We start from the raw sequence: 26,952 nt of genomic DNA, 5'->3' as shown, positions 1-26,952 counted from the left end.
GGTTTTTTTAGAGAGAGAGAAAACAGGCAGGATTTGCATTGCAGCTTAGTTTCAAGGTGAGAATTAATGCAGCTTGGGAAAAGGCAAACATGTTAGGTGTAGAGGTACTTGTTATACACAGGAAAAATACTGCTCGAGACTGCTGTTTGAGTACTCTCATCCAAGGTCATTGTAAGATTTATAAAAATCTAGTAAATAGTTCTAATTAGCTCAGCTGTAATGATCATCAGACCTTTAAGAAAAAACATGTACTTTTATCACTTTCTGAGAAAAGTACTGCCATGAAATGACTGCTGCTGGTGCCTGAGACTGTGTTTTCCAAAAACGATAGAGCAGGAACAAAGATCCAATGGCTTTTTTTTTTTTTTTAAGGTGGCTTATTTCTAATTAGTAATCTTAAGTGAACCTAAAAACCATCTTGTAAGTATTTCTCTAATGTCTGCTGCTCTGTATAAGGATGGAATGTAAATTCAGATAGTGCTTGCCAGTATTACAGCCCTGGGCTAAATTTGTGATGCAGCCTGTCACTGAATTAATTAACTTCATCTGTGTGTCTTGACTCTGGCCATTCAAGGGACGGGTGCAGTTTGACAGGATCAAGTGGCAGTGTTGCCACTTGATTTTGGTTGGTGGGCAGGCTCGAGGTTAACAGAGATGCTGCAAGTGAAGGGGCATTCAGAGTTTTCAAATATAACCAGAGGATGATTTTGATCAGTTTGATTGCACTGATGGTTTGTCTGTCTTCAGCTTGGGCAACGCACAAAAAACCCTGAGCTTCCACAAATGTCAGCTCCTTTTCTAAGGAAGGGAAAATAAAGGCTGCTGATGGATAGTTTCAGTTACCAAGAGAGGGAACCTTCCTATTTGCTGGGTGTGGATGCACACAAGGACCAGACTACAGTGTCATCACCCCTGTTAGCTGTACATGAATTAACATACACAAGCCATAAGGTCAGCAAAGATCAAATACACAGCATTTAGGGCAAGTAAAAATGTTTTATATTTCACAGATTCATAAACTGCTCTAGTTTAGAACATTCTGTTTGAGTCAGCTGCAGTCTGCAAGTTAGTTATCTATATACAAAATAAATGCACAGTACGTGCAAAATTTAACATTTTTCTGCATGTTGCAGTCTTAATTATTAAGTCAAATAGCTTATGAATAAATAAAATAAGATTAAATTCAAGAGCATTCCTTCACTTATTTGTATAGCCTGATGTAGCAGATAGGTAAGTAGCATAACATTCCATACTGCTGCAGAGTTCGTAGTAAAACCAAAAAAATCCCTTAATGTGCATCATTGCAGCACTGGAATACAATCAAGGTGAAATGCATCATGCATAGAAAATGAGCTCAGGTATTTGTCCTCCTTGTACTCCGGTTCCATTAGTACTGTCCGAGGAGCACTGGAACTGGAACGTCACTTTCCCGCACTGCACTTCAGTCATTCCCTCTTGTCCAAAGTAACTGAGTTCATTACCATCAAGAATAGCACTTACATTGTAAAATGTGTCTTGCTCAACCTGCACAGGGTGTTCAAACCACACAGAGAAGGTGTTACTGGAGCCGTCGGAGGTAAACTTTGTCAGATTCTGAGCAAGGACAACACCTAAGCGCTTCAGTTCGATTTTGACACTGTATTCAGCTTTGCCACAGCTTGACCCATACAATCCCAGTCCTGCTATAAATATCCGTTTGTCTACAGCAAACTGAATACTGTCACATCGCCCCCGGTACCTCCACTGATTGCTGCGATACGCAGACGACTGAAACCGATGGCAGCGCTGAGGCACGAGTCCTTTTCTTTTTGTCAGGGGGAACTCTAATTTGGGTTTATTTGCAGCTGTGTACCATAGGAATATGTTGTGAGTCTCCTCAAGGGTGAGGATGTCGGACTGGGCAGCTCCGTTGGCAAACTCTTCCAAAGTCATGGTTGGAATCCGCACCAAGTACAAAGCTTTCCCTAATACATTCCTCTTGTTGCGTGGTGTAACTGGCAGCCCTTGCCTTTTGCATTCAGCCTCTGCCCAGTTGAGAACAGCTTCGAAAACTACCACTTCCTTGGTGTTGAGTGCTTCCCGGGTTACAATGATCTCTAGTGTTTGTTGATCTATCTCACAGAAGCCCTCTGACTTCAGTGCCATTTCTGCCTGAGCATCAATCACTTCCCAGCAGCGCTGCGTCAGTTCTGGCTCCTCGAAGAGCCTGCTCTGAGACAGCAGGACACAAGCATTCTTCGCTTCTAAGCTGGTCTCCAAAAAATTGACGCAAGCCTTTGCTAGGGCCGGCACGATGTACTTCTTGGCAGCATAGAGTGTAGCCAGAACTGTGTCAGCTTCCAGGTCTATTTCATCACTATACATGTATCTAGACAGGGGAAAAAAAATTAGTTTCTCAGGGAAAAAAAAAAAAAAAAAAAGTAGGCCATGAAAATAATCTATAGTCGTCTTTGCTGGCAGTGAATCTGACATTTGGTATTTGTCAGCACGTTAAGTAAACAGCAATAAGTGCATATTGCACAATGCCAATTAGGAGATGTGTATTTTATAAGCTACTTTAACTCTGTCCATGTAATTAGCAGACTTGTAGTGGCCACTTACTTTAATAGGATTAGAAAGGCTGCAGGTTCCACATCTGGAATATGGATTTCAGATTTGACCTCTGCGAGATCGCCGTAAAACATAGCATAGAAGACAGAGCTACCAACTGCCAAAACATACTGGAAAATAAAAGAGAGAGAAGCCTCAGTAACATGGATCAGGAACAGCTGAGCATGCTGGCTTTCCTAAAAGCTACATTTAGCGAAAGTTACAAGCTGCAGTGGAAGCAGAACACTGCCTTAGACTGTTCCCTTTAATTGCAGTGTATGTGAATTACTTCTGGGATTAAACAAGAGCTATAATTAGGAAAAAAAAAGTGGAACCTAGTTGTAAGGCAGGGGGAGAAGGCGACCTGCACAGCAGCATTAAAAAGCTAAAAATTATCTGCACAAACCTTATGGGCAGGAACTTTCTTGGATGCCCCTGGCGGGCCCACGATGAAGTGAACGTCAGCCATGAGTTCGTTATTGAACATCAGCGCGTTCCTGCAAGCAGGGGAGGGGGGAGAAGCCCCGTTAGCCACGGGCTGCCCCTCGCCCGGTGCCCCAGCCTCCCGCCGGCGGCCCCCGGGGCTCTAGCCCATCCCTGCGCTCACGCCGAGCCGCGGCGCAGGTGCACAGGGCGGGCGCCTCTCGCTCTCCCGCCCGCCCGGGGAGGGTCCGGCGGGCCTGGCCCTTACCTCTCCCGCAGCGTGGGATGGAAGGATTGCCAGTTGGCGCTCTCCAAGTTGTTGTTGTTGAGGTTTTGGAGCTGGGGCGGCGGGGGCGGCTGGGCGCTCTGCTGGAGCTGCAGGGCGTTCTTCTTGCTGTTGGCAGCGGTGGCGGCGGCGGCGGCGTTGCTGTTTGCAATGTTAGTGTTGGTGCTGGCAGGGTAAAGTTCTGCAGCCATCTTCTTCTTCAGGGACAGGGGCACTATCTCATAGCATCCTGGCACCTTGCCGTTTGACCTCACACTCTTTTTGGACTTCTTTAAGGTCTCTGGAAGCAGAAGAAAAAAAGTCAAACACTTCATGATCCTGCCATTGAAGCAACCAGGGGGCAGTGGCATGAGCAAGAGAACTAACAGATCCCAAATGCGAGTCCCACTATGAGGATATTTTGTATGCTTCTAGATGCAGGGTGGCCTTTGGTTTTTAAGGAGTGTGTGCCCGCTCTTTGGTTACCGGCCCGACGCACCTTTCCGGAGGGAAAGGGGTGATGCTGTGTCGGATCAGTGCCAGCGCTCACCTTGGCTTGTGGGGGGGTCCCAGCCTCCACGGCACTGCCACGACTGCAGCGGGGAGCCCGAGCGGGGCCGGCAGGCAGTTCCTTCCCCGAGGAACTTGTAGAGAAAAATTAGAAAAAAAAAAAAAAAACAAAAACAAAACAAAAAAAAAAGCCAAAATCCAGCAACAAAACCCCAGGAATCCGGCGGAGGCGGTGGGTCAAGAGCGAGAGTCAATCCACAAATCCTCCGAGTGCAGCAGCCCGGCGAGGGTGAAGCGCAGCCAGCCGCCTGATCCCCGCTGCCAGCGCTCCGCTCTGTCCTTCCCGGCCCGGCGGGGGCACATCCGCGGCGGCCGGGCCGAGCCGAGGCGGCGACTCCCTGCAGTCCCGCTCCCGGGCGGCCCCGCCGCCGCTCGCACCAACTTTGCTCCGGTCCCCGCAGCGGCCGCCACCGCCGCTGCTGCTGCTGCTGCTCTTCTGCGCTTCTCCCGCCCGCGCCAGGGGCGCTGCTGCCCGCGGGGCGCCCCGGCTCCTCCGCGGCGGGCGGGATGCGGTGCTGCCCTGGGCGCTCCCTTGGCAGTGGGATGCGCGGCCGGGCTCGACGCGGCTCTGCCGGGCCCTGCCTCCGCCTCCCGCACTAAGAGGCAGCGGCCGCGCCGCGCGTCACGGCCGCCCGCGCCAATGGCGAGCTCCGGGGCGCGGCGGAGGAAGGGCCGCCCCCCGCCCCGCCGCCCGCCCGTCATTCGCCCCCCCCCGCGCCTACGTGCGCAGCGCCGGGCGCCCGCCGGGAGCCAGCCCCGCGATGCCCCCGCGATCATCCCCCCCCGCGCCGCCCTGTGCCCCCGCTCCGGCTGCAGCGGGACAGGCGCGGAGGGACGCGGAGCAGCGCGGGGGGACCGCGGCGGGGCGGAGGGGGCGGCCCCGAGCGCGCAGCGCCGTTCCCGGGCGGCCCGGGCGGGGGCGCCGCCGCACCGCGCTACGCCGGGCGGGGGAGCCGCGGGGCCCCGCGGGGCCGCCGCCCGGGGCGCGGGGGGCACGGCCGCGGCGGGATGCTCCAGCCGAGGGACCTGCGGGGTTCCTCCCTTTTCCTTGCAGCCGCTGTACCCCGCCTGAGCGCGCCCCTCCCGCCCTGACCCCTCCCGGCCCGCCTGTCCTCCGGGATCTTTCGGCGGGGACTGACCCCCGCCACCGTGCTCGTTCCCTGCGGGTGACCTGCAGCGGGGATCGGCTCCCGCTTCGCTGCGGGCCCTGACGGCCCGGGAACCACTTTCGGTGGGGAGCACTTTTAACAGTGCTCCAAATTGTTCTTACATCCCTCTTAGTGACTGTGTGGCATCAAAGTTCTTCCAACAGTCCGAGTTCCAAGTCAGATTTGGGATCAGGAGAGAAGGGAAAGACTTCGGGAAAACAAATGCTCCTTTCTTAAAACATGAAAACATCTTTTTCTTGCGATCTGCTTCATGGCCCCCAACGTCCCGTTTGAGGAAAAACCAACGGGGTTTTGCCCAACTGGAACGTGCTCACTTGAGTGGAGAGGTTTCAGCCCCAGAGGTCGCCCAAAGCCAAAGGCGACCCTCCTGGGAGCAGGGCGCCCTCAGTGCACCCATGCTGGTTTGGTGCCCCTGGAAGGAAGCAACGTGTTTGGAGTTTGCAGCTTCTAACATTTTATTTATTTATTTATTTATTTATTTATTTATTTATTTATTTTCGAATGTTTGCATCCATGCAGGACATGTCTGTGCTAACCCGGGTTCTGCTTCTGGTTCATATATTCACTCTCTTACTTCTTTTTTGGCTTCTTTAAGGCTTGCTATTTAAAACCCACCCACGTATTCATTTTCTGACTGTTTGGTAGCTTCAGAATTCAAATTAACGATGTGCAATGTTTTGTCAAATGACCTGTGGGCATGAATGTCAGCAGAAATGTCTGAATAGCTACAATGCAAATGTGTAAATGCTCCCGAAACTCAGCTCTGAAACTCAGCCCCAGAGAGAGAGCTGAGAGTGGCTCCTTGCTCTGCTCTGCTCCGTTCTGGCGGCTGCAGGAGTCGAAGCTGGTCACTCTCCGGATAAGACGAGATGGAAAAGCAAACCAGGCGTTGCTTTGTAACATTGTACGTGTTCTTGTAGTGCAAAGAGCGAAGTTGAAATGTATGTTGAACCCCAGGCTACGGCTTCCGAAAGGTGGGGTTTTTTGTTGTTACATTTGGAATTGGTCATTTCTCTAGAGTAGAGCTTTATAAAATCATACTTGGAAGTGCAGAACACCTGTCCTTAGAATCATGGGGATTGGTGAAGTTCTCCTAAACCTTTGATTTTTAGGGTCATGTTTAGGAGGGGACTGCAGCCTGGAATTTCTTCAGTTTTCAGGAAGTTTGAGGTTGGAAGTTCTTGCTTTATAAGTGCTTTCACTTAAATCCTTCTGCGGGGCTGATAGGCATTATCACCTATGGTGTGATCTTGGTAATTATGGATAGCAACAGGGCATCATTGTTAGAACTTGGTGCTAAATGAGACTGCTTTGATTAGTTGTAAATCCCTAAGATTTTTCCAGTGTTTTGAGCTGAATTTTCATCTTTATCAGTTTAAGTGCCCACATAGGGGATCAGCAGAGGAAATTGAGTTGAGACTAATAGTTAACAATTTACCGTACATCATGGATTTTCGGTCAAGTGATAAAAGGCTGGCAGGAAATGAGAAATTGATATCTCAACTAAGAGTAAACATGTGTTAAGTGTAGCTTTTACAAGATTGTTTGATAAATTATAAATTGGTTGAGGCAGAGCACAATCCATACTGACATATTTTGGTTAGTTTGAAGCTGATAACACCAACGCTTGAAATAAGTTTATACATCTGGAGGTAGATCTGTGGCCGATGTAAACTGTCTTAGTGTTAATGATGTTAACTGGGTTCCAGCACTTTATGCTGATGGAGAGTCTGTCTTAGCGTCTGTCATAAACAGTGTTTTGTATTCTTGGAATATGAGTCTGAGAAGCAGCTAGAATTGACTTTGAAGGTACCTACATTTCTGTTAGGGAGGATTTTAAGCAAATAAATTTTTTTGAAGCTTACTTTGTAGTTAGGTTTGAGATGAAACATGCAAGTTACCTTGTTACTTTTTGAGAGACCTTAGAAGTTTTGGGCCTAGATCATGTCCTCATTCTGCAAAAGCTTTTGTAAATGCTTCACTTTGGGCATGATTTCACTGATACCACTAACACTGCTCACTTGTCAGAGTCAGCCTGTGCAGCCTTAGACACTGAAAAGCGTCTAAGAATGTTTGTGCAGTGTTTTAAAGATCTCTTGTCTATAAAGCAAGAAAATATTTTGTTTTAGGTTATCTAAAGAGGTGCTTCTAAAGCTTAGTGGTCAGGGGATCTGGCCCTGCAGCCCAGTATGTGACTGCCAGACAAGCACAGCAGCCTCACTGTGCTGCGTTTCCTAAATCGATGGTAGGGTTAGACATAATTGTGTTCCTTTGTGTTGCAGATCCATGTTTGTATATTCCTCGTTTTGCACACATGCTGGAGTTTGGGGATAAGAACCACGAGGTGTCCATGACGGCTCTGAGGCTGCTGCAGAGGATGAAGCGGGACTGGATGCACACTGGCCGCCGGCCCTCGGGGCTCTGTGGAGCGGGTATGTCAGAGCCTGGGTGTGTCCCTTCCCCCACAGCAGGTGGGATGGGAAAGCCTGGAACAGATGAGGACTTCCCCCTTTCATTGGTGATATCTAAGTTCTTGGGGTTTTGTTCTCTCAGGCATCTACAGATTATATAGGTCTTCATCGAAATAGCTTCTGAAACTCTAACTTCGTTTTTGCCCTTGCTCCTACAGTACTTGCTCAGATCCTTTGTAGCTTACAGTTTGGATTTTTTTTAAGCTCCTTTCTGGTGCTTTTCTTGCCCCCACTCTGCAGGCTCTAACTGCTAAAAGGTTTTTTTGTCAGCTAAAATGACACCATTAGTGCAAGCAGTTTGATTTATGTCTTTACACAGAGTCTTATGCAAGAAGTGCCCTCTTTGACCTGTTTTGTGAAATTATTTTTCTCTCTTTCTTCATCTTTTTCCAAGATCTATTGCTGTCATGATGCTTGCATAAAACCTATGGGTTTGGGAGGGCCACGTTAAAAGATAGTAGCCAGTGAGGTCAGAGTAACAAAGAGTGTAGGTAGTCACAGGGTTCATGTATGTGCTTTATTTTATTTGAAAGATCTTACATGTGTATGCATGAGTGAAAAGTAATGCTCAAACCTTTGGGTACCCAGGACTGTGCAATCTTTTTGACATTTCTAGCCTCTTTTTGTTAATAGTACTTGATTGTTGCACATTGCTAAAAATTTGAGTATAGACTATGGGAGAGTGGTCTGCTCTTTGATGCACTACATGGGCTGTGTCCACATGAGCAAGTAATTTAATTCAACAGACATGGATCAATAGATGGAAGCAGGTGGTGCTGAGCCACCTCTGTCCATCCATGCAGTATGCAGCTCACGTGTTGGACTGTGGACTGGGTTTAGTTTGGTTCCCTGGCCTAAATGTGCCACACATAGATTGAAGGACCAGTTGTTAGTTCAGCCCTGATGTTCCCTTTAGGAACACTTTAAACACATACCAGAAGTGGAGCTCTGGTTTAGTTTCTTCTGTAAAAAAGCACTTTTGTGTGCTAAAAACTGCTCTGCACAGTGGGCTACTGTATGATGAGTGGGGGTAGTGCTTCAAAACAGAGCTGGTGCTCTGAATCAACACACCATGTAAATGCAGCTGGTTATCTGGCTGTCCAGAGCATCTTGCAGGAGAGCACTTGGGCACCAGCAAGACAGGGATAGTAGTGGCAGCAATGAGGAGACCAGCTTAGGCACATTCAGTGTTTCTCTGGAGATCTTATTCAGGACAGAATTCAGTGAGTTCTGCTAAAAACATGATAACTGAAAATAAGTAATAATTGAAATGTTCTTGTGCTGTAGATGACCATGGGTTCCAAATACTAAAGCACAGAATTTTTCAGGGTGCAATTTGTGCTCAGCTTAGTGGGTAGAACGCAAAGTTTGTAAAGTCAAGTCCATCACCAGTATTCAAGGACACAGCTGAGCCATAAGCATTTATAGCTATTTAGCTGAAGGCAGGAACAGAGAGAGGGTATGGTTACCTGACTGTTTTCTGCTTTTCTTCAGGAAATTTCCCTCTTTTTGGTATTAACTTTCCCTGCTTGTTCTCTAGCTCTGCTAGTGGCGGCAAGAATGCATGATTTCCGACGGACTGTTAAAGAGGTCATCAGGGTGGTGAAGGTTTGTGAGTCTACATTAAGGAAAAGGTCAGTGCAGTCTTATTGCTTTTATCTTTCATTTACAGTACTGAACAGTGAAACAGTCTAAAATAAATGTGCATTGGAGAAAATTAGGTTATTTTCACACGTGCCACGAATTAAAAAAGTATATGTTTTCGATGGTCATTTTAAAGTACTAACACCTCCTTGCCTCTTACGTGAGGCCTCAAATGCTTAGCACAGATGGTTAGGAGCACTGTGCCTATTTAACAGGTAAGGCAAAAAAAGCTGTGTCAGTAATATTAACAGTATTGTCATGTCCTCAGAAAAAATAATTTATTGATTCTCAAAGCTGACAGTCTACTGTGATTTTTTCATTAATCCCGAATCCAGTGGTGAAAAATCTTGTCTTTAAGCTGCTACTGAACAGAACTTTTCAAAATATTTTGCTGCAATGTTCATTTTTGGTAGTGTTGCACTGCTAATAAATTGAAGACAGCACAATGAGTCTAATGACAAGTTCAGTGAAGGATCCCCTGAAAGTGGGAATTTTCCAAGTACCTTTCGTGTGTTTGTTTTTTAAAGATCAAGTAAAATTTTCCATATTTTAATGATGTAAGCAGATACCCAGTTTCTGTCATTTTACTTTTGAAAAGTTGCAACATACTCTTTCCCCATAGGTTGAGTAAAAAATGATCTAACTGAAATACCATGATTTCTGTTGCCCACAGCTGGAAATTTTTCTATCACCAATATATTCTGATGTTTGTTCCCCCAAGGTTTGTCCATAGAAAGCTTCCTTAGTGTCTCTCTTCATCTTACTGGAAGCAGCTTAAGCATATCTAACCAAGCCTAATACCTCTTATAAATAGTCACTTACTAATTGTGGAAAATGTTTTTGCCCCAGATCTTCATTAGTGGAACAGGAATGATGCTATTTTCCTCCTATGCATGGTATAGGGATAAATTTGAAGTGTTTTAAATGCTTTGAGGTACTACAGCTGTAAGGATGGAGCAGTACCAATGCCACTTTTTTTCCTCTGGCCAAAAGGTCATGTGTTTTAGTTGTGCATTTTCTATGATTAATGAGTTATGCACCACAATCTACTCCAAGATGCTTTGGTTAAATAGCTAAAGAATTTGTACTTACTAAGAAAATGAGCATAATAAATTAGAGTTGGAAGGAAAATTAATTTGAGCAATTGTTTCAGGCGAGAAGATCTTGCTTCAAAATTCATACTTTGAAATGTTTACTCAAGTCACACACATCAACTAAAATGACAGCCTTATTTACTTTGACAGGGTAAACGTGACAGCTGAATTATTTTCAGGCAGCTATAATTACAACTATTTATCACGAATCTATAAATTTGATTGATGTTTTTCAAATACGAGCACGTTATATAGTATTTAACGAAGGCAAATTAAAAAAAATACCTTTGAATAACTCTTTCTGCACTCCAGTTTTTTTCCTTTTCTTTCAAGAATTCCTTTCAAAATGCCATCAAATAGAAGTTGTCTAAATGAATAAGAACTTATTTCACAGTCTTAAAAATTCCTTTGCTTCTCAGTTTGATGTGCAGTTTTATTTCCTTTTAATTATAGTTACTGTGGTTGGTAAGGAGCTGCTGCTGCTGCTTTGTGTTTTATGAAGGTGTTGGATGCTGTGCTCACTGCTGATGGCTTTGCCCTGACAGCTCTGGAAGTGAAACCCAACATGAGTCCAGATAATGCTGACGCTTCCAGCCCGCAGGTTCTGCTGTGTGGTTTAATTTAGCTCCTAGTTGGCTTCTTGGGGAAGCACAGACCACTGGAAGCTGGGTTTGCTTTTGGTGCCCATGGCAGAAATCTGCAAGGGAAGGCCCCATATGATGTGCCTCTGCCTGGGAGGGGACAGGAATGTGTGGATGAGGATGCGGGAACGATGCTGTTTAGGAAATCCTGATTGGGAATTCTTGTTTTGGGGAGACCCTCAGCAAGGGGTGGCAGCCCTTCCCTGAGAAGGGCACTATTTCTGGTCCTGGGCAGTGTAGCTGGTGGGACTGGATTAGTTCACCCTGTTCTCAGTCAGCTGGAGAACACCAAGCCCACGTGCCTGGAGGCTGTGTCCTCTTTCACTGCTCTGAGCCAGAGGAGTAGCTCTTAGGAGGAGGTTCACAAAAATGTGATGTATCTCCAGGTTATAAAAATTCACAACCTGGTCATAAGGAGAATCTGTTTTGGAAGGAAAAAGCGACAAAGCATGGCCCATGTGTGCAGTCACTCATCTTCCAATCAAGAGTTCTTAATTTTGCTTAAAAAGCAGTGCTTGTTTGTTTTTAATATGTGTGGGTTTTTGGTAATAGTGGTAGAGAAAACTTTGTAGTTACTTCACAGGGCCTTCTAGCTTTATGTTTTGAAGCACACAATTAAAATGTAAAGCTTGTTGCTGTTGTTGAAAGCGAACTTATTAAATATTAATAAATGCACTGATAATTCTATCTCATTTCCAGTCTAATTGAAATTATATTAACTTATATATCACTTTATATATTCAAAATACTGTACAAATATTAACTAATTAGTCAAATTGTTATTTTCTATGTAATCATCCGTGGAGGTAGCAGAAATTAACTTTTAATAAACCCCATCCTTTTATTTAGTTCAGTCCTCACATTTGTGCCTATGTTCAATGCACGTGTCTTCGCCTCTGCCTTTTTAACTTTTAAATGCTCTACCCCTTCATCTTTTTATCCACCTGTTGCATGCTTTGTCTGTGTTCTGAATTTTGTCTTATCTTTAGTAAGAATAATTCTTGTGATACTTGTCCATTGTGCATTATCTAATACTGCATGGCCCTTATGCCTGTTTGAAGATCTTAGGCACTTCTTCCATAGAAATAAAAACATTTGCATTTTGCCGCTTTGGCTTGCTCACTTTATCTTTAAATTGAACTTCTTTTTGCATAAAAAATACTTCTTCTCAGTTCCATAAAGTACTGTCTGCTAAAAAACCTATTTGTGATGAACTTCAGAAGCAGTAAAGCTTCATTTAGAAGAAATTGGAATGAAAGGCCAGAATGGGTTTAAACATCTCATTTTTGGGGTGAATGCTTTTTTTCTCACAGCCTAATAGTGTTTTGGGAAGGAAGACAAGACTTGTTACGAAGGAGCTTCATTTACCAGTTGTAGATGCTGCAGGGACTTTCATAAATGCGGTCCTTTGCTTATATCCTGGGGACCCTGTTACAGCTCTTTCAATGACTGAGGTGATAATTTTCTGGAAAAATTAAAGATTTATGCATAAAGATAAACGTACTGAGTGTACTGCCTGCAGCTTTTCTTTTTTTTTTTTTTCTTTTTTTTAAATTTCTGTAATATATGGCTGGCATAAGCCTCATGTCCAAGCTCCCGTTGCTGTCTCAAGCTGGAGAGATGCCTGTGAGAGCAGGCAAGGTGAGGAGCTGGTCCATACATGACTCTGGAGTCAGGATGAGAAGGGAAAGAACCAGGGACTTGGGTAGCTGTGAGGTGGCTGTGAGGTTGTTGTTTTTCAAAGCATCAAAGCCCTATCAAGGCCGGGACCAAAGGGAAAGGTGTGTAGAAGTCAGCGTTGGGCTGTGATCCAAGTACAGCCATGCTAAAATTCTGTGGAGGGTATCCTGTGGATCAGTGAGAGCTGGTGACCTAAGGTGTTTGAGCATGGAGGGGCCAAGGATGCTCAGAATGTCAGAGTTGTGTAAGGGCTCTTGGTTGAAGTGTGATGTGGAGAGAAGCATTTAGAATGCCAGGAAATTTATTTCATGTAAAGGAGATTGTGGTGGTGTCTGCTCTGATCTCAGCTCAGCAACCAAGCAGCTCCTTCACTGGTGGCTGCTGCCCTAAGCTAAATTGAGAAATATCTCATGTCTCCAGTTAAATCAATTCAAATGGCTTACAGATGATTTCTAGAAACCTTTCTAGTATGGTGAGTAAAATACAACTTGATCCATGTGGGCTGATACTGCATACCTTTCTAAGGTGGATTGTCTGGTTTAATAAAAAAGGTTTTATTTCTGAGGAATCCAATTTCACAGGCAATGTTCCTTTTTATAAATCCAGCTTCTATACAGTTAGCAAGTTAATACATTAATTAGATCCCTAATATATTTTAGTACATCATACTTAAAAATATAATTTCAAAATTGGTGAGTCTTTCTTTTGAAACAATCAGTAACTTATTCACACTAACTCAGGCTTAGATCTTGTAAATAGTTTTCCTTTGTTTGACTTTCCTCATCTGAGTGGCTGTTAAGAAATTAAGCAGCTCTATTTTTCTTTTCCAGGAGATCATAGAGTGCTTTTGGCAGACCACAGCAGAGGAACCACACTAATGAAGCAGAATTTTAAGGAATGCTAACACGTTTTGTTTCGTTAGCATGGTGTGAGCATTTGAATCAGGGGGAAAAAAAGAACAAAAATTTTCAGGTGGTTTGGACTGAGAGAGTTTTGGGATGCCCAGGGATGTCTGCTAGTGGGATTATCCAGGGGCTGACAGTGGGCCACAAGTGTTAATGCAAGTTAACTCTGTGCGTAAGCATTTGTAGAATTGGGTCTTTAAAATTTGTGCTAATGAATTTGTGACAGTTTTAAATCTCTGTGTTGGTGTGAGCAAGTAACAGGAACTAATTCTAAAGGGTGCTTTATTTAGTACAATCTTTAGAGGTACCTGTTTTTAATACTTAGAGAAACATCAGAGAGTTGCCAGCAAATGAGCCCCATAAATTATCACTCACCTATTAATTGGCAGTAAATGACTGTGTGTGTATCCTCTTAGTCCATTGCAAAAAAAAGGTGATGTATATTAATGTTGGAAGTTGTTTAAAGGTGAGAATATTTCTCTTAACAGTTGCATTGGGCAGGGAACAGACATTCTAATTTAGCACAGCTCGGGTGTTAAGTTGTAAGTTGCAAAACCACAGCAACTGTATCACCTCTGATTTTGTCCTTACCTTTAGTAATGAGATACTCATTCATACAGGCTTAAAACTACCTTTTATATTGCTGAAAGTACATGTAAAAGTATATATATGTACAATGTTTACATATCAGGAGATTACTCTTCTGTTTACTTACTGGTGGCTACTGGAAAAAGTTTTTGTTATGTCATGTAGGAAGCATTTAATAACTATTTCTGATACGTGTTCTATATTGAGTATCACTTTTAGGGTATGTGTTCACATACTTCCATAAATAGTTCATGTCTAAACATTGTATGGCTTGGAAAAAAATAAGGAGAGAAGGATGATGCAATAGATGGTTAAATTTGTAGTATAGAAACAGTGATGGTTTGAACACCAGTGTGAATGCTGAGCTTCTCTCCTGTGAGTGCACAGGTTTGGAAGCACTGATGAGGGTCAAGTTAAAGCAGTGGGGATATTCTGCAGTATTCTGGTTCTTCACTAAGACACAAAAGTACATCCCTTACTTTTCCAGAGTTTGGAATTGTCTGAGATGTCAAATCAGCTGATCTATTACTAGAATATTTGTAATTGATATGACAGTTAAGATTATGTAGATACCATGTAAGTTATTATTTACGGTTTTAATTATATTGTTAATTTGGGAAAACTCAGGGGAGTTTTAATTACCAGCACCAGTGTGTCTTGCAATAAAGATTTTTTTTCACATATTTCTGCTAACAGTGTGTCATATTCAGCTTATTATTTTTCTAAAGTATTGATAAAATACTTGAAGGACTTTAAAAAGACCTCTCACAACAGGTAACTTAAAGGCTGATGGCTCAGGCTAAACCCCATGCTCCCTCTTTAAAAAACAACTGTCTCTGAAGTTGTAACTTGTTTGCCCTTCTGTATGGAGATGCAGCACAACATAATCTCTGCTCATGCTGCCTGCTTTCTAGAGCTTGATGCTTATTGTCTATAGGTAGGAGGACACCGTGGCTGTTCCTAAATGGTCTCTGCTTAGAAGTCCCTCTTGGGCTTTGAACTTGGGCTTCTGAAGCATTTGTGAGTTGGACTCCAGAAGCCCTTGTTCTTTTGTGTGCTTCGTTGCACCCCACTGCTTGCAGAATCTCAATTAAACATTAAAACCGAGCCCTTAGCTGCACACACGAGTCTGTTTTTTCCAGCACTGTAGACTGGATTCAGGAGTCTCCACTGGAGGGTATCCCTGGAACAAAACGAAGTAAAAAGGACATTGCATGTAACTTCAAAATGACTGACCCATTTTCCCTTACTGGGAGTTAAATTAAGTGTGAACAGAATTGGTTTGCTGGTTTGTGCACAAAAGTGCTTTATCAGAAGCAGAGGTGTGGTTTTGTCTGTAAATGGATGAAACAACAACTGTGGAAATTTTTCTTTGTAAAAAAGAGTTGAAGTTAGAGGCAGATGACACCAGGCTCTGGAAAAACTTTTCTCCCAAAGGAATTTGCTTGAAAGAGTTTGCTGTGAGAAACTATAAGAGGACGGTTTATACTGGAAGTTGAATCTTCGCCTGAGCTGCAGTGGTTGCCTCTGCTTTGACTATAAATAGAAGATCCTTGTCTGCCAAATTTCAATTTTTAGAGCCTTTTTGAATTTATGCCAAGGAAATAATATTTTAATTTGTATATCTGTTTATTTTCCCTCTGTCTGTGCATAACTTAAAGTGGCAACTCTTATTAAATTTTTGTAGGTTAACAAAAGTGAAAAATGAACGTGGATAGCATTTTTATGTGGGACTTGAAAAATAGCCTGTAGCTATTTTTTTTTCATGAAGCCACTCCCTTGCCCCCAAAATTATTGTGTTTATAATTAAGGTTGCGTCAGTTTTTCTTAACTGCCAAACTAATGCTGCTTTGTTTCATGTGGTGCAGACTGCTGCAGCATCAGTTTGTTGCCTTGGTGGCATGTGTCCAAACAGTGGATAAAATTAAAGAAATGTTTAAAAATTTGTAGACAGGATATCAGCCAATGTAAAATGTTGAGGCAGGCGAGTGGTTGGCAAACGCAGGTATTTATTTATATCAAGTTAAAGGAGAAAATGTTGAGTGTGCAGCTTGCTCTCCCACGGAGATGATGCTCAAGCTGGTATCCTGACCATCAGGGATGGTTCCTCATTTTGAGAGGAGGGCTAGAGCCTTGGCGGCAAGACCTGAGGGAATTGGAAAAATAATGTGGTGCTCTAAACTAGCATCACCACCAGTCTGTGCTTATACTGTGATGCTGGCAGCCCTCCCCACCGGGTGGTCAGCCCTGCCCCACTTGGCTCACATCAGGACTGAGGAAAGGAGGGCACGGGCATGGGACTGGGTGCTGGTGGCCCGGTCAGATGGTTGAACCGTGCTGTGCTGTGGGTTTGAGCTCCTTGGCAGCAAACATGGTGTAGCTCTGCCCTGTCCTAGTGCAGACACGCCGAAGGTGTAGGGAGAGACCCATCCTGCCATTCCAGCTGGGGTGGAAGCTGCTGCTTGAGCTGGAGATTGTGCTGGCTCCAGCACATTGGCTCACCCCAGGGCTGACCTCTGATGGGTGCAGGGTACGTGACGTGAGTCAGATGACACTGTGGACAGGAGAGGGACAGACAGAGCCTGAAGTGTCTGCAGGCAGACGTGCATGGGTTAGGTGCTGACACCCAGGCATGGTCATCTTGTCCCCAGCCTGGCTTCGTGGGTTCTGCTCCTGGTGTTTTCCTGGCTGCTTGGCACGCGCAGAGGTGGTGCCAGTTTGGTGGGGCTCTGGCAGCTCATCTCAGACTCGGAGCAAGTGTTGAGTAAACAAACTGTGTGTCTTTGCCAAAGTGCACCTTGGCTTTTAACACTGGGAGGAGAGTAATATTTAACAAGGCGAGGGTGGTTGGGAGGAAGAGTCTTGCTGAAGTGGGGCTGCCTGTGAGTACATGATTAATTCGTGGAGAGATGGATGGCTGTTCTTTAATGATGGTGACTGGGAAGATCCATGCTCCTCAAATGATACATGGGTTTGGCATTAAGTGAATCCTGAATTAAAATAATAATAACAGTGCCCTAGCCAGGTTATACCTCTAGCCTGATAGATGTGGCTCCCTCCTGGAAGGTGGGTAATGCATTCTGGAAGCCCGTTAACGCCGAGAAAGATTTCTAGGCTTTTAATTAAAAGCTGGGTGCTGCTGCTGCCAACAGCATCCTCCTCTCCTTTCCAATTTGATCTGAAAGAGAGGAGGAGGGAGCTGGTCCCTGGTACTCTGAGGGAAGGGTTTGGGCTGTCAGTCACTCTCAAGTACATGGCTAATTTGGAGCTTTGTGGAGATGCTTGAATTCCAAAAGCAAATCTAGTTTTCAGAGGCTTTCTTATCCTCAGCAGCACTAATTCTGGCTGGCATAGCCATGCACTGGCTCAGTGCTGCTTGCTGTTGGCGTTACACAGAGGTGCCCAGCTCTCTCTGTGCATTTCATGGCATGAGATGCTGCCTGTGTCCTCTGGCCTCTGCTCCAGGAGTGGGATGCCTCCGGGCAAAGTTACAGCCTGTCTACACCCCTCTGTACGGGCTGTCTTGTCTTGCTCCTCAATTTATGAAGGAAGAAACACAGAGACTGATGAGGATATAGCAGGAGAATGTGGCCCTGTGCTCTTGGCTTTGACCCTGGTATTGGCTAGAAACTGAATTTCTGTGCTAGAGAAAATTCCTTCTTCGGAAGGAGTTTTGTTGCAACCAGAGGTAGAGGAGAAAACTGAGGAGAAAACCACAACTGTTTTTAGGGGGAGAGAAATGCAGAAAGGTCCTGTGCTGAGAGCACTGAATCACCATTTTTAGTTCCCTAGCTTTGCAGATGGAAGCCTTTGTCAGCTCTGCTTCCTCTGGAAGATGGGAATATTCCAGCAAAGCAGCTGCAGACCCATCATTGCCATTTTCCCATGGAAAATGTTGATATTATTAAAAGGGCACTTTCTGTCAGAGGAACATTCTGCCAGACGTTTCCTGACCTGGCTTTGTACTTAACCTTTTGTCTCATTTTCTCCATCTGTAAAATGGATGTGCTCATTCTCAGCCACCTGTATAAAATGCTGGTATTTGTGGATTAGGTTATGACCACGTGATCTTATTTAAGATTGAATTCCTCTGAAAGATTCAACTGCTTTCATGGCAATTCCCCATGAAGCCAGTCCTGTGTCTCACATAGGTAGGGACTTTTAAAATGCAAACATTAAACAAATTCAAAGTTTATTATTGTCAAATTATGTTCATCCATCTATTTCATCTGTGTGATGTGAAAATGATCAATTTATTTTACCACTGCTTCTGTGTGTCCTGGGAAGGTTATTTCTTGTCCCTCTTCCAGCCTGCTTAAGAGATGTTACTTTAACATTTGCTTTGTGTAAATTAATCATGCTGACATATCAGGAAGATTTTTGAGCATACTCCTAAACTATGATGACAGATATTTTATTTGGTGAATCCATTTTGTTGTTGCTGTTGATAACAAAAGCAACAAGAGGGGAGGAATGAGCCGTGTTTCTTGTCTTAGTTTTGGCTCTACTTAATTGACCGTAGGGGCTGCAGTATTTCTGTTCAATCTTTGTTCATCAAAAAAAAATGTGTGTTACATACTCTAATAAATCAAAAGCTAATTTGGGATATGAAAAGATACTTTCTTTGCAGCAGATGAAACAATTAGTAGCACTTCAGTTTTAATGTAGTCTGTGTTTGAGCCAGAGTTGCTAAGGATGACATGTTTGTTCCATAGCTTGGCAGCTTGCAAATTTTGTTACTTTCAAAGGAGTTCTTGGAGTTGTTTTGGTCATGTGCTGTGTGCTTTGGTAGGTTGACAGAGTTTGAAGATACACCAACCAGTCAGCTAACCATAGATGAGTTTATGAAGATTGACTTGGAAGAAGAATGTGATCCTCCTTCGTTTACAGCTGGTCAAAAAAAATTGAAGATACAGCAGGTAAATTCTGAATCTGATATCTTCTGTGTTTCTTTTCTCTCTCCTCCCTCTGTGCATTCCCTTTTGAATCAGTTAATGCTAAATCCTAACTGACCAGCCCTTGGTAAGGTTTAGTACATTTATTTCCTTGAGAGAAGGATGAGCATTAGTTAGATGAGCATATGATACCCATTAACTTGCATTAAAGATATTTTTTGGTTTATTGGCAAATGGGTAACAGCGATTGAAACACACATGGACCAAGCATATGTGATGGAAGGACATTTATTGAACAGAGGCACAGATATTTATACTGTTTAAGCCTCTGTATAACAATTTCCATTTGTTTTGTCCTTGCTAGCTAATGCATAGCAAGCTGTAATGTTACTTTTCCTTTTGTGCACTTGCTCATCTTGCTGCAGGATGTTCTGCAGCCTTCACCGTGGTGTTAAAGGATGTGATTTTTGCAGTTTCTTCTATCTGCATCTTTCTCATAGCTCCTGCTGTACCATTTTGAACAAGTTCATGTTTAACCCATTCCGTTCTGCAACACTGGGATAGTTTCCCAATTAAAAATGTCACGGATCAGAAATGTGCACTGTGTTTAAGGTGATACCTGTGATCAGGAGAAGGGCCGTTACACGGAACTTTATTTAAATAGATAGGAAAACAATAACCCATTTACTTTAATGAGACTGCTGGTGGTTTTGTGTGGTACACCACCTGCTTCCACAGAGATTAGTTCTCATGTGGCTTGATTTCTTTACAAATCATGAAGTAAAGCTGGCAGCAGAGAAGATTTTACTGCTGTCATAGTCAATTCTTACATTATTGGTTTGTTAGGGTTTATGTTTGCTCTAACTGTGCTATCATTTAAGGTCTGTAGGGGTATTAGTGATGGTCTCAAGAACCAGCCAGGTGCTGTAGGTCAGAGCTTCACTCTGCTATCACCAGTGTGCTCTGTCTGGTGTGGACACTCCAGTCTTAGCACTCTGCTTACACTTCTCACATCCATAGGCACAGTCACAGAGTCTGACTGCTGGAGAATGAGGCCTTTTATTTGCAGCTTGCCAGAGAGAAGGCTCATTTTGAAGTATAGAGATGGGGGAGATAACATTTGAAATTGGTTAGTGTTTTGAGACCTGTCTGTCATACCTGTCTAACACTACAAAGTAATTTCAGTGGTGATTCAAAACCTGCTTATGCTTTTGAAATAACCCTGCCATTCTTTGTGTCTATATACAGCTCACAAACAGTTCAAAATTGTGCGTATTTTTTTAGTAATTTAATGTTTATTTTGTTTATTGTCATTTCAGCTTGAGAAGGCACTATCAAAAAAGCTGGAGGATTTTGAAGGTATAAGTTGTGTTTAGTGTAACATATCACTCATTTCTTCGATATTACATCAATGATTGCTGAGTTTTACTTTTATTTCAACACCACAGGAGAAATATCGAGCTACCAAGATGAAATAGAGATTGAATTAGAAAACAGTAGACCGAAAGCAAAAGGCGTATTTGCAAATTTCACTAAAGATGGTAAGTCTATAAAGTCTTATGACTCCTTAAATAGTATTGAGTTCAGATCTGGCAGTCTGAAGTGTATGAATGTTATGGTGATAAATGTGATCATATATATGTTTTCACAGTACAAGATCTCTTGCATTGGGGTTCTCTCTGCCAAATAGGTGGTTCATAAATGAGTCTTCAAAACAACCACATTGTTCATTGCAGGGATAGTTCATTAATGATTTCAGTTGTTTTTCTTTCCTGGTGCAGTATAAGCTTGGCACAGGCACCTGAGAATGTTTCTTTTCATCACTGAAAGTGCAGTGGACCAGTATCTAGACCCTTCTGTCGCCAAATTCCCCAGTTGACTTCCCATATGGAAGGGCTATGTGCAGGTTGAACTGGCTATTTTTAATTTGCAATTATACCAGGAAATAGCTGACTTCTCTCACAAAGCCCTTTTACCTAATGTGATAAGAAGATGCTTCTGTTTTAAATGATGACTGTAGTCACAAAAATACATTTTAATAGTCAAGGTAATGAATTTGAAGAGCATCTGGAAACTCCATGTATTCATACATTGAACTAAAATATTGTGTATTTCTTTTACAGATTACCTCTAAAGATTTTTATTCTTTAAGTGAGTGCTTCTCTATTTATTTAGTTTCTGTAACAGATGGTATGCAGTGATCTGTTGGGTTTTCTCCCCTTACAGATTCTATAGAAGATAATGCCTCTAGCATACTTGGAGAGGAGGAGGCCGAAGATGAGGAACTAGAAGCAGCTGCTAATCACTTAAACAAGGACTTTTATGATGAACTTAATGAGAAGGATAGAGTTAAAAGTAATGAAGATGGAGAATGCAGAAATGGAAATGAAACTCTTGTAAGACCCCCTGCACTGGAATCCTTGCTTGGCCCACTCCCCACTGCTGCTAGTCTTGGCATAACCGAGTCCATCAAAGAGTGCATATCCACTAAGGACCAAGAGCCTGGTGAGTAGGAGTTCAGCTCAGAGCAGAAACTGGACACAGGCAGCCAGTTGTGGGTTTGTTGTGTCATTTCCATGTATCTTTTTGGTTACTGTGGTAGCAATTCCATGAATCACTGAGATGTTGGGGTACAGGAGCTGTGAGGCTGGATGGCACCAGTGGTCTTGGTTGTTGATGTGGTTGTTGACATCTGCTCTTCTGGAAGCTGCAGGAAAATCTGGGGTGCCTAATTATTTTCTGAAGCCTGAGAATGTGTATCTCTTGGTTAAGTTGATAGTTGATTTGCAGTCATATGATAGCTGATGGGCATATTTCAAGCCATGGATTCTCAATTAGGAAATTGGAGGAAGCAGATTCCTGTAAATATAACTGGAAATTAAAACCCAAGTATGAGAATCTTAGATCAAGGCAGACTTTCTCAGGAGACGTTTTACTGGAGTCAAACATGATACAGTCGGTCTCTGATTGAGAATCTCTGCAAATAGCAAACATTAAAAATTTTTGGAAGAGGAAGTAACTGGTGTTAAGCTTTTTTCTTCAATACAGACTTCAGTGTGTGTTGTGCTGGTTTTGCTCCATTTTTCTTAAAACCCCCAGATCTATCTGCATCATACAGCTCTGGATAGCACAGGTGGGAGCAGGACTGATCAACTAAAGAAGCCAGTGTTGCCAGAGCCAGTATTGCAAACAGCCAGTCATCCAGGCAGGTTTGTTTGCTTTTTCATACATGAGCTTGAACTTTATGGAGACGGCATTTTTTTAAAACTCCTTTTGCATCTTAATGACTCTGAAAATAACATATCTAAGGGGCATTTTATTCTTTATCACAGTTAATTTTTCCATCATAAGACACACCCATCTGAATCTGTTTTGTCAGCTTGCTTGGAGGTCTGTGCAGCAGAACATTTCGTTATCCAGACTGTTGTGATGCTGATTTCTGTTCAACAGTAGATGAACTGAATGCATTCAGATTCTTATTACATTAGTGTTCAGTCTCCAGAAACGTAGCAGGATGGTTGCACATTTTTATTTTGTACAAACAAATTCATATAGAAACAGTTGAGTGGTTTTGGTTTTGTTTTAATTACAATTAAGAAAACGGATGGCTCACAGCTTGTCTTTCTCCTGGAAATCAGCGGTTCGTGTCGCAGAGAGGTCAGTCATGGCTAGAAGCTGTTGTTGTCTGGTTGGCCAGTGACCTGTAAAAAGGAGTTCCCAGTGATGGACATTTCTCAGCTGGCATTGCTATTGACCATTTTAATGGACAGGCTGAGGACTGAGTGTAAAGATGAAGCTAAGCTGGTGTAGCCAGGGAGGTTCCTCTGAGTCGGGCTTCAGGCAGGTGGGCAGGAGAGTGCAGAGCTGCTCATGCCATGGCTTGTCTGCCTTTGCTGTTTGTTTTCTTGCAAAAGTGGAGGATGTGCCAAATGAACTGAATTTCGAAACCAAGCAGGTTTCAGTATGTTCACTCTCTTCTCCTGAATCTGAGAAATCATTGCAGGTGTTTGAACAAGTACTTATTTTCTTAACATGTTATGAAGCTCATATGCAAAATTACTGTTTCGGTTTTATTTTGATTATAGGTCCTGCCTGAATCTTTGTTGGATTTGGAGGTTTTCTTTGGGTGGTGAGGAGGGTGTTTGAGGTTTTTTTGGGTGGATTTCTTTGTTTTGTTTTGTTTTGCGTTTGTGACTGCTAATTTATTTTAACAATTTAAAAGTTTCGTGTTAAGCCTGATTCACTTTGGTTGTGCCTGTACTGCAGGGTAGTCATTCTGGGTGCAGTTCCCAGCCTCCAGGCCCTTGCCATGCGGTGCCTGTGTGGTGTGGGTGCATCCCAGTGATGTGTGTGTGCATCATCCCCCTGAGGACCTGGTTTCCTTCAGGAAGTCCCCTGTGCTCAGAAGCTGTAATGGAACCTTGATGTGTTTTGGGTGAGTGGGAACCAGGTCTAGCAGACAGGTTGGGAAGTACATCTGGCTTGCAGCTGGCATGTTATTATGCAGAATACAGAAAACCTCTTGTTAAGATGCCTCATGTTGGTTACCTTTGTGTCGTAGCTCTGAACCTGATGAAAACCAGTGTAGATGATTCTGGCACCTCAGGCAATGTTGTTGAGTTCTGCCTCATAGCTCTGGGAAGTCTGGAAAGGTAGTATCTTCTTCTGTCAGACCAACTGGTACAGTTGTAAAACTTAGACATTTTCCGGGTTTCTGGGCCCTTCTTCAGGCCTGAAAAAGAAATGAGAGTTTTCAAAACTAAGTACAGGATGAGAGCAGTTGCTCAGAGTTTAATTTGAGATGACACAGTTACAGATTGTCTTGAAACAAAAGTAGTTGGTAAGTGTGGAGGGAGGAGGGAAAGCTCCCAAAATTTCCTGCATTTGTCGTATGTATTTGAATTTGGTTTAGTGCAATTTGTATTGTGAATCTCAGCAGGCCATGGCTTTGCTGTGGTAGTTCATGTTCCAAGATCCAAGTCCATTGGAGGAGGGAGAGTGCTGTTGTAACACTGAACCCTTAAGGTGATGTTCTGGTCCTTCTCCACAGCTGTGTAAGTCATAAACCAGGAACCTGTCCCTTCCCTCAGCCCTCCCCAGCCCTGAGTCATCTCTCACTGTGTGGGTCAAGCTGGGCTGGAGACCTTACTGAAACGATTTAGTATCTCCTGCTGGGCTGCCCATGTTGTTGGATGGATGTATCCTGTCCAGCCAGTTCAGCAGTTGGAAGCAGTGTGCCTGGTGCTGCATGGTGAGGGTGTCCAACAAACTCTTGTGGTGATGTGCTGCAGGCTGGGCAGGTGGCTCCTAAATAGGAGCTCTGCAAACAGGTGCAGTATGTGCAATGTTTCGCCTCCTTAAATGCAGGATATCTCTCCTCCTCTCTGTAATGATCTCTCTTCCTCAAAAAACCTCTGCTGCAGGTACCTTCTACAAAGTGTTTTTATTTGGCTTTGGCATGTGGTAATTCAGTTTATAATTGCCTACATCGGCTGCTTTGGGAAATCTTCCACCTTTGTGCTACAGTGGCAGCAGCAACAGCAGAAGGCTTCTCACAAACTGCTTGTGCAGATAAGACTTAGGTGCAGAGCTGAAATATTAGGAAAAAGTAAGTGTATTTTTGCTCCACTTACAATTGGTATTTGAGTAGTGTGAGCTTGTCTGTATGAATGTTTTATGAAAAGCACAGTATTTTAGCAAATTTGCATTACAAAGACAGCATGTAAGATACCAGGTTAATGAGTCTGAGGCAGTAAAGTGCTTAGAATAAACACTACATTTGACTGTTTTTTCCTACAAAGTGTATTAATTTGCAGAGACTTGGAGCTGAAAACTGTTTGAGTCTTTGCAAATGACTTCTTTCTTATTCTTCATGATAAAAGTGCTTTATGGTGAGATCTCAGTTTCAGAGATGGAGATCAGGTACATCAGTCTGTCCATTTTCCTGGCCATGCAGCATCCCAGCATTCTCTCCACACTCTACATGCTCTTTCTGATTCTCAGTTCCTGAAAAAAAGTGCACTATTTCATTTGGGAGACTGTCACAGTCAAATATCATGGAGTTTGTTCTCAAGAAATACCATCCTTTGGTGTGAAATTTCCCTCTGCAATTTTTTTTATGTCCCTTTTTTACCACCTCAAATACTTTGTTGTCTTTCTTGGTGTTTCTGTCATTCTGGTGTTTGCTGACTGTCGCCTTGTCCTTTCCCCATTGGTCTGTACACTCTACCAGTTCATCTCTTGCCACATGAAGAAAAAGTGGGAAAGGTCTGATAATAACAGAGATAAAGGTAAAATACAGGGTGTAGTTTACCAAATAACTTTATATAACTTCCCCTTCATAATCTAGGTACGGTTTGAGACCTGATTTAGGCTTTGTTTTGAATTAAAATTCACATGCAGTCATTTAGGGCAGTAATTTCAAGTAATGTGTGTGCGGTGGGTGGTAACGTGCTCCTGCATGCCCCCATGAAAGTAAGCGGCTTTAGCAGTGAGCAATCGCCGTGCAAGTACCATCTTGTGCCTGGTTAGGCACCCAGTGACCTGCATTCACTGCTAATTTCACTGAGAATACATGGGAAAGCTTCACAATTAGTAGTTTGCTCATTTATTGCTCCTCGTATTTACGCCTCCATTACTGCTGCAAGCATAATGTGACAGGGGCTGAGGTTGAAAGATATTGCCATTGATTTCTGTGGGTGTTAAGGACCCCATGCAGGCACTGCTCATTGATCGTAGTCCTTGTCCCTGTGTACCAGCACTGTTCAGCTTCTTATTCAAGGAGGATGTGAAAAGTGGCTAAAGGTGATCTGATATGAGGTGGGGATGGGCTCATCCTCCCGGGTCTTACTCTTGTGTTCTGCATTTCATCCCCTGCAGCTGCCAGCTCCCACCTCATACATTGTCCTGGCCTTGGGGTTTCACCAGTCCTTCCATGAGGAGATTCAGCTCCCTCAGGCAGCAAGGAAAGATACATGTGTGTTCTATCCTCCTTCTTTTTTTCAACAGCAGCAGATGACCCGTGCCAGCAGCACTGTGGGCAGGGGAGATTGCAGAAATGTGACGTTTCTGGCAGGGTCTGAGCTGCCATGGAAGCGTGCTTGAGGGTCTGCAGGCTAAAGATGGTTGGAGAAGGGCTGTTGACAGATGCATGTGCCAAGGAGAGTTGTTGACCCCACTCAGGATCCCAGCATGGATTGCAGGATGGTGAGCAGCAGGCTCGCTGCTGGCACGGTTGTTGCTTCATCAATGGTTGGGTGTTGGAACCCTGTTGGACTCCTTGTACTGATTTCTTCTTCCAGCATCCTCAGATTTTTTCTGAATACATCAGTGCCAACTGTTTGGAAATACATGAATGTATATGTTGCATACAAAAAGATACGGGTTTTTTCAGTCTTGAGAAGAGATGTCATAGGGGAGGCTTATCACCATGTTCCAGTATTTAAAGGGTGGCTCCAGAGAGGATGGAAACTCATTTTTTGCAAGGAGTCAAATGGAAAAGACAAGGGGTAATGGATGAGATTTTGATTGGACAGAAGAGAAAATTTTTTCACAGTGAGATCATCCTTCAGATTAATCTCCTCAGGGAAGTGATGGACACCCCATAATAGGACACTGATAAGATTTGGCTGGACAGAGTGCTGGGCCATCTTGTGTAGACTATGAAAGGTTGGACCAGATGATCCTTAATGTCTCTTCCAACCTGTTACTCTTTGATTCTGGGATATAATCAGTAGAGAGAACATTATGAAACCCTATTACAAATAATTGCTGCATACATGAGAAATAAAGGTGCTGAGTTTAGTGCTAATTGTGTTACATGCTCAAAGGACACTTGGTCATCAGTGCAAGCGTGCGTGTCCCCATCCTGATCACTCTTCTAGCCTCTGGCTTTGGCACCTCCATTGCTTCACAGGTTTTATACCCCACCTGTGGAAATGAGCCTTGTGCATGACCTGCTTGGTGCTACCTTCCTTGTGCAAAGCCTTCCAAGCACTTTGAGGGTTTGATCTTTGTCT

General features: G+C 43.5%; 2 protein-coding genes across 8 annotated transcripts in view; one reads left to right on the top strand and one right to left on the bottom strand.

The window, feature by feature from the left end:
- Positions 1-26,952, top strand: part of BRF1 (BRF1 general transcription factor IIIB subunit) — a 171,266-nt gene that overhangs the window by 80,233 nt on the left and 64,081 nt on the right. For all 6 annotated transcript variants that reach the window (XM_069018460.1, XM_069018459.1, XM_069018462.1 and 3 more), the window contains 6 exons: positions 7,299-7,448; positions 9,028-9,121; positions 18,832-18,958; positions 20,254-20,293; positions 20,383-20,475; positions 21,161-21,439. In XM_069018460.1, the coding sequence (XP_068874561.1) occupies positions 7,299-7,448; positions 9,028-9,121; positions 18,832-18,958; positions 20,254-20,293; positions 20,383-20,475; positions 21,161-21,439 (783 nt within the window). The remainder of the gene's footprint in view (positions 1-7,298; positions 7,449-9,027; positions 9,122-18,831; positions 18,959-20,253; positions 20,294-20,382; positions 20,476-21,160; positions 21,440-26,952) is intronic.
- Positions 977-4,406, bottom strand: BTBD6 (BTB domain containing 6). Of its 2 annotated transcripts, XM_069018466.1 has the most exons (5): positions 3,828-4,406; positions 3,281-3,578; positions 2,996-3,086; positions 2,602-2,720; positions 977-2,368 (listed from the first exon to the last, which is right to left on the bottom strand). In XM_069018466.1, the coding sequence occupies exons 2-5, from the start codon at positions 3,487-3,489 to the stop codon at positions 1,336-1,338; spliced, it is 1,452 nt and encodes a 483-aa protein (XP_068874567.1). In that variant the 5' UTR covers positions 3,490-3,578; positions 3,828-4,406; the 3' UTR covers positions 977-1,335. The 2 variants fall into 2 exon arrangements, with proteins under 2 accessions (XP_068874567.1, XP_068874566.1); XM_069018465.1 differs by having other exon boundaries at positions 3,281-4,406.

This window comes from Aphelocoma coerulescens, chromosome 5, assembly GCF_041296385.1.
Source record: "Aphelocoma coerulescens isolate FSJ_1873_10779 chromosome 5, UR_Acoe_1.0, whole genome shotgun sequence".
Classification (NCBI taxonomy): domain Eukaryota; kingdom Metazoa; phylum Chordata; class Aves; order Passeriformes; family Corvidae; genus Aphelocoma; species Aphelocoma coerulescens.
Note: the sequence above shows the minus strand (reverse complement) of the source record. Positions and strands in the feature narration are given on the sequence as shown.